The 7,420-nt window shown below is 39.6% G+C and overlaps 1 protein-coding gene across 1 annotated transcript; it reads left to right on the top strand.

Moving 5' to 3' along the window:
• Positions 1–1,391: 1,391 nt before the first annotated feature.
• Positions 1,392–2,439, top strand: LOC110293225 (olfactory receptor 13C3). The gene has a single exon (XM_021161086.1). It carries the CDS (start codon positions 1,447–1,449, stop codon positions 2,398–2,400), a length of 954 nt encoding a protein of 317 aa, XP_021016745.1. The 5' UTR covers positions 1,392–1,446; the 3' UTR covers positions 2,401–2,439.
• Positions 2,440–7,420: the final 4,981 nt, after the last annotated feature.

Below are 7,420 nucleotides of genomic sequence, written 5' to 3'. Positions count from 1 at the left end.
GCTTACCAGTACAGCCTCACAGAGACAGCTCGAATAAAATGGATATGCAGCCAACCTGCCTTCTCCTGAAGCTGGCTCAGCTTCTCATATTACATTTACCCATCCTCTTTTCCTTTCCCAACCTTTCCGATCCTTTCCATGTTTCTAGATCCAGAATGTCCAGAACATTCCTTTGAGTCTCCTTTGATGATTTTTTCTCATAAACATTAACTGTCTTGCAAACTCATAATTTTAACCTAAGATACAGAATATTAGTCTTCACAATATATCTCTATAGAATACCTTTTCTGTATTCTAAATTCTACTGTCAACCTCAAAATGGTAATTTCTTACATTATTGACGCTTAATTGTTTTTAGAATGAGATTGACTGCAAGGTAAGCTACTAGCAGCATTCTAAAACATTATAGTAGTTTGGTACAAATTGATTATGCGTTAAAAATGTGTCTTTAAATTTCTTTAATATTTACCATTATGTTAATCTGGAGTTATCTATAAAATTCAAAAGAATTATTGTTCTTGAATCTCTCACAGTTTCTATGCCAGCCTGTATAATATGGCAAAATGAAATGGATGTGAATCAGAAGAAAGCCAGAAGCACCAGCTCTGTGTTCATTTAAGTCTTTCATTATTGCTATCGTTAAGTTGTTTTAAACAAGTAGATTGTCAAAATGAACTCTTGTGCTGCAGATTTTCAATCACATTTTTGTGGATCTAGTCTGTGTAATGGTCTTGTCATAGGAATAATCACACAAGATGCTAAGAGTGGGCTAAAATATGTAGATAACAGCTATGCTTTTGGTTTGATGCTAAATTTTAGCTTATACCACTTAACTTTTTTGTGAGAAAATGTTGGTAATATATAATTAAAAGTATTAATAGTGTATGCAACATCAAGCCTACAAAGAAATATTATTCAAAAAATAAAAGTTGTTATAAATTTTTGACTATTATCAACCACTCACTCAGAATCACAGTTTTTTCTTTTCTTTTCTTTTCTTTTCTTTTCTTTTCTTTTCTTTTCTTTTCTTTTCTTTTCTTTTTTTTTTTTTTTTAGTAGACTTTTGTTTTGTCTTCTTTATTGCTAGTTTGCTAGAGCAGATGAAATGAAGAAGTCAGGTGTATAATGGATAATTAGCCAGGGGTTTGAAAACATCAGTTTAGGAATGTATTCTCAACAATAAAAAGTATTAAAAATGTATTGATTTTGAATGTGCATCTGATATGGATAGATAGTCACATGGTGACAGTGGGCATGTATACTTTCAACATATTTAATTTCACTATATTCAAAAATATACATTACTGTGGGTATCAATGCCAGAGATTAAGAATTGAACTCTTTCTAATAATGAAAAATGATTTTCAGGTACTTTGTACCATTTGTTTTGGGCGCAGTGGATATGTGCTATGGTAGATCTTCCAATGATGGCTGACCGTAGATGACATGGATAAAAATAACCAGACGTTTGTTTCTGAATTCCTTCTTTTGGGTCTTGCTGGATACCCAAAGACTGAGATCATTTACTTTGTTATTGTTCTGGTCATGTATCTAGTGATTCTAACTGGCAATGGTGTTCTGATCATAGCAAGCATCTTTGATTCCCGTCTTCACACACCCATGTACTTCTTCCTGGGCAACCTCTCTTTCCTGGATATCTGCTACACAACATCTTCTGTCCCTTCAACATTGGTGAGCCTAATTTCAAAGAAAAGAAACATTTCTTTCTCTGGTTGTGCAGTGCAGATGTTCTTTGGATTTGCAATGGGATCAACCGAATGTTTGCTACTTGGCATGATGGCTTTTGATCGCTACGTGGCCATCTGCAACCCTCTGAGATACTCCATCATCATGAGCAAAGAAGTGTATGTATTCATGGCATCTGCATCATGGTTCTCTGGCAGCATCAATTCAGTTGTGCAAACATCCCTTGCCATGCGGTTGCCTTTCTGTGGGAATAATGTTATTAATCATTTTACCTGTGAGGTCTTAGCTGTCCTCAAGCTAGCATGTGCTGATATATCTCTCAATATCATTACCATGGTCATATCAAATATGGCCTTCCTGGTTCTTCCACTACTAGTGATCTTTTTCTCCTACCTGTTCATCCTCCACACAATCTTGAGAATGAACTCAGCCACAGGGAGACGAAAGGCATTCTCCACGTGCTCTGCCCACCTGACTGTGGTGATCATATTTTATGGAACAATCTTCTCTATGTATGCAAAACCCAAATCTCAAGATCTGACTGGGCAAGACAAGTTCCAAACCTCAGATAAGATCATTTCTTTATTTTATGGAGTAGTTACCCCCATGCTGAATCCAATCATCTACAGCTTGAGGAATAAAGATGTTAAAGCTGCCGTAAAATACATACTGAAACAAAAGTACATTCCTTAGAGACGTCAGCAAACACAGGTTTTTGTGTTGCAATCATGAGGTTGACTTAGTTGCAAATCTGTGAGCACATTTTCATTAATTATTTATTCATTTTGGAAAAATCTAGGCTACTTGGTTGCCTCCCAGAAGTGGAAGGTAAGCCCTAGTGCTAAAGGCACCATGAAATTTGGAAACAGGTCCCAGAAACTCCTGAGATGGACCTTAAAGATCCCTCCTTGAGGTCTAGCTGTCATGGTACCAGAAAGCACAATGCAAGCTGTATAAGGAGGAATACAACTACCAGTCTTACTTAGCTATGATGCCTATGAACCATTTCAATGAACAGTGTGCACAGTGATCTTAAGGGCACAGTAATGGCATCTCTCCCTCCCTCTCTCTCTCTCTCTCTCTCTCTCTCTCTCTCTCTCTATATATATATATATATATATATATACACACACACATGCATATATATGTAATGTATGTATATATATACATACACACATATATATATATATGTATATTTGTTGTTATGTCCACAGATAATTGGAATTTTCACTCCTCATAAAGGAAACTTTTCTTTTGTAACAGACAGAGACCACTACAGAAAATCGCCACTAATAAACATGCAGAATTGTGGAGCCCAGTCACAATGGATGTTATCTACCAAACAATTCCACACTTCTGTCTCACGGAACATTGCCAAAGATGTGGCTGAGTGATTGTAGCAGCCCGAGTATCAGGGATTTTGCTGTGAGATTGTGTCTCTTGTATCACGAGAAGCTACACTTGTAAAGTCTCACTAACATGAGTGCCCAAATATGGCTTGATCAAAGAGGACACAAACAAACATGCCAAAGTGCACAAGGAAGATTTCACAACGCAGCAACCCTCTACAAAGAACCACAAGCAATTCAGTAAATCTGGGCATGGGAAAGGTAGCCTTTCCCAGGGAAGAACACACCAGTTAGTTGTACAGTTCCAAATGGTAATCCCTAAAAACATGCATGCAGGTAGTATTATACGGACTGAACAGATTCTATTTAGCAATTTATGTATACAGATATACATATTTGCTAGTGATAAAGGAAAAGAAAATATATATGCATACAATAACAATTAGTTAAAAGGGTCATATATTGGAAAGGAAGAGTATATGAGAGGGTTTGGAGGGAGGAAAGGGAAGGGAGAAATGTTGTAAATAAATTATAATTTCAAAAATAAAATAAAAGAGAGAACCCTTGGTTAGGGAGAGAGATCTTCATTCTTTGCCTTCACTCGTCATGCTCAGCTACATTTACTGAGGATTAGTGTTTGCTTCAAATGGATCTTCAAACTTGTCTTGATCTCTCCAGCACCATGAATTCCAGTTATAGTCCTATCCTTGGTCTGAGTTAAGTGCATCTAGTGGGCTGTGTGGAAACACTGAGGAATGACTACATCCAAACTCAGGAAGCAAGAGAGACAAGTGTGCAAATGGTTCTATTCTCAAAACTCTAATCAATTTTTTTGGTTAGGTTATTCATTCTTTAAAATCCACAGTTAACTTGTTAGCGATAAGGAAAGGAAGTCAAGTTCCCAGTATCCTTTGAAGTTTTTCTAAGCTCGAAAACACAGTTTCCGAGGTCAGTGTCATGGTAAGTGAAGCCCAGGTGCCACAGTGAGGAATCACAAAGCCATTCATTATTAGAGCCAGATATATGCCTCTCCTATCCACTCCATTAATATTAATCACATCTTCTTCATGCACATCTACATGAAGAGCTCAGGGAAGAAGATATGTGAATGTTCCATGAGTAGTGGGAGGAATGTCTACGGAAAACCACCACTAATAAACATGCAGAATTGTGGAGCCCAGTCCCAATGGGAGCCCAGTTCCGTACTGTCTGTGTGAGAGAACACAAGTTCAATTCAATTGGAGGCCGAGGATCCTGAAAGAGAGCCCATTACTGTTTGGAGTATTTGGGAGGCAGGAAGAGCTGGCAACAGATTTGATGAGTGGAGGCCTGCTGCACCCTCCAGAAAGCAGACTGGCAGAGGAGGTAGTCTAGAAGAGTGAGAAAGGTGGGTGTACATAGCCAAAGCGAACAGAAATGCTTTCACGTGTCCCTGTTATGTTCTCACAGGTTCAGGAAGAAAGATTAACAATAGTTCGTGATTAGTGATATAAAGTCAGCCAATTATTTTCAAATGAGGTTGAAGCTCCAAAATAAATTTAGTATGATGTTTTCCTTTTCTGTAGACGACATAGAGAGAAGATCTGAGCTCAGGAAAAGCTGGTCTGCCCTGTTCAGGCTCACGGATATCTCTGAGCTCACCATGACAGTGGGGCTTTGACCTTATTCTCCTGATCCATTTTCTTTGTCCCATTTGTTGTCATCCTTCCACATCTCCCCTAAAATACTTCACTCTTTGCTCAGCGATAACCTTCAGGTAGTCCAGGCTTATATTTAAATGGTGTAGCTCCGAAATCCTGTTGTCTTCTCCTGTTGCTCCTGAAAAGGAATTATTTTTTACTGTAGAGAACCTATAGATACTTGTGGTTCGGTCCCAATGGCATTGATTCATTTCTGCCACAGACCTTACACTGACAGATTCCAGTTTCACTCTTTCTAAATCTTTATCTTTGTTAATAAAAACTAGCTTCTCTCTCTCTCTCTCTCTCTCTCTCTCTCTCTCTCTCTCTCTCTCTCTCTCTTATTATGCAGGGGAGCACATGTGTAGAGGTCAGAGGTCAACCTGCACCTGTTGATGCTTTCCTTCCAGAATATAGGTCATGGGGGCGGGGCATGGCAAGCTTATTTACTATGAGATATCTTGATGTGATGTCTATTACTTTTGACAATTACAGAACTTTAAGTATGTGGAAATATTCCTTTGTTTTGGCCAGCCCATCCAACCTCACCTTAAGTTTTCATCACAGTATCAAGAATGTCCCCCACTTACATGCAGGCTTTTTATCAGGTAGAAAACACCCCACTTCTTAAGCTGCCTTGAAACCCCCAATGTGAGACTCACTGAGTGGAAGAGTTGTAAACATGTACAAGTTTTATAAATGCTCAGTGACTGGAAGTTAATCAAAATCAAATACGAAATGCATCTGAAGTGTTTGTGGTACTTTTGGCATTTTTCATTATCTGATTCACTGTGCCTCTGACACATCATGCATTCTTTGCATGAAGCATGCTGTCCCACCACAGAATACCAATAAATAAGACTATAGTATACTGTGAATTGCAATGCTTTTATTTCAGGTGTTTTTCAGCCCCATTAGTGCCTAGTCCCAAGCTGTTTGGGTCCTGAATGGTGACTAGGGATAGCAAAGGAATGAAGAAAGGAGAGAGCAGACCAGACAGACAGACACAAAGTTGCACACGGGGATGCTGTAGTCAGGGATTACTGCAACCATTGCTGCCGAACTTGAAACTTCAGTCCTCTTTATTAGGTATAGTGCAGAAGAGCTAGTCTCTGTAGGAGGTCTCAGACTGGAAACATCTAGGAGATGAAAGTGGCAGTGGCTACTTGTAAAACCGTGCCAGGAAGTTTGGTAAGGTAGAGCAAGTCGAGACCCGGAGACAGGTGGGCACACACCTGAATGAGGCTTTAGTGACTCCCAGCTCCCTGCCAACATAGTCATGTAGGCTCAAGACAGAGGTCTTCATGCCAATGAGGTACCTAGAGGCCTGGAGGTTTTAGCCAATAAGCTTCCCTTTCCAGACATTCTTCCCTGAAAAAGGTATTTAATCTCAGGCCCACCCTGAGAAGTGAGGTATGGTTTTATGCATCTAATTTTGCCATGACAATAAACTGTTTAGAACCATGGAATGTCTCTTTTCACCAAGATTCGCCATGGGGAGCCATGAAGAAGGCCTTTGTCTACAGAGCCTCAGACTAGTCTCCAGTATAAGGCTTTGCTGAGCTCCCAGCCACAACCCCCACCAAGCCTGCCTTTGCCAAGCTAAAGACAGTCAATCCCCATCCTCCTCGCCCTGGGCTAGAAGCTGTCCACAGCTTGTGGGCCCTCAACTACGTTCTCTGCTCTTCCGCGATTCCCAGCAGTGCTTTAGCCCCACATACAGCCTTGTCGCAGGCCCAGGTATCCCGAGCCAGCTCTGGCTTTCTCATGTCTCAGACTGCCCTATCCTCAGAGTGATGTCTTAGTGCTTCCTTACAGCCTGGCACCCACCTTAGTGGTGACGTGGGGTGATTGCAGTCAAACTCCTGTGTTCCGCATCCCCAAGCAGTCGGTGCCCAGTGGCAGAGCTGATGCAGACCAATAACCCTAAAGTTACTATTTCCACACAGTGATTCATCCCTCATCAGCTTATACTTGGAGTCTGGAGGAGGCCTTTGCCATCCTGCTTCAACCTGCCCCATACAGATAAAGGCAATTCCAATTGTCCCATGGGTCAGAAGTCCTGGAGTCCTTGACTTGGCTGTGCTCGTGTGAATCATACACATTTATTCGGAACTAACTCACTCAGGCTTTCCTTGACTATCTCCATTTTAGAAACACAATGGCTTAATTATAGCAAACAAAGACGTTTAATATTTCCTCCTGGCCCGGCTCAGCATATAATTACCAGAGCAGTAGAACTTTCAGTTGAATCACTCATGTCAGAGTATTTAATTTTAAAATTGTGGCTTAGTTGATGACTTGGGTTTCATATAAAGATTGTTAAAAGTATGTTGGTTTGAATGTAAAATAGACTTCCAACATTTTAAAATGGCTCTAAGATACTTTTGCTATATTTAATGTATATATTTTTCAATACAGTGCTCTCTCACATTGAAGATTATAAGTTCAGACTACCACCCAAGTATGAAAAATGTTGAATCTACAGCCTTCTATACCAAATGTTCAAGCCCAGATGTAATTCTCTCTGTAAAAAATAAACAAGAACATTGCATCTCATTAGTGTGCAAGTTTGCTTTAAGCTTGAATGAAGGGTAACATATTTATATCAAAAGATTGTTTAAACATGAATTTCTCTATGACTTCCTCTGACTTCAATACATACATGGGAGTGCAATCTATTCA

The sequence above is a fragment of the Mus caroli genome, chromosome 4 (assembly GCF_900094665.2).
Source record: "Mus caroli chromosome 4, CAROLI_EIJ_v1.1, whole genome shotgun sequence".
NCBI lineage: Eukaryota > Metazoa > Chordata > Mammalia > Rodentia > Muridae > Mus > Mus caroli.
This window is presented reverse-complemented; position numbering and strand designations above follow the sequence as displayed.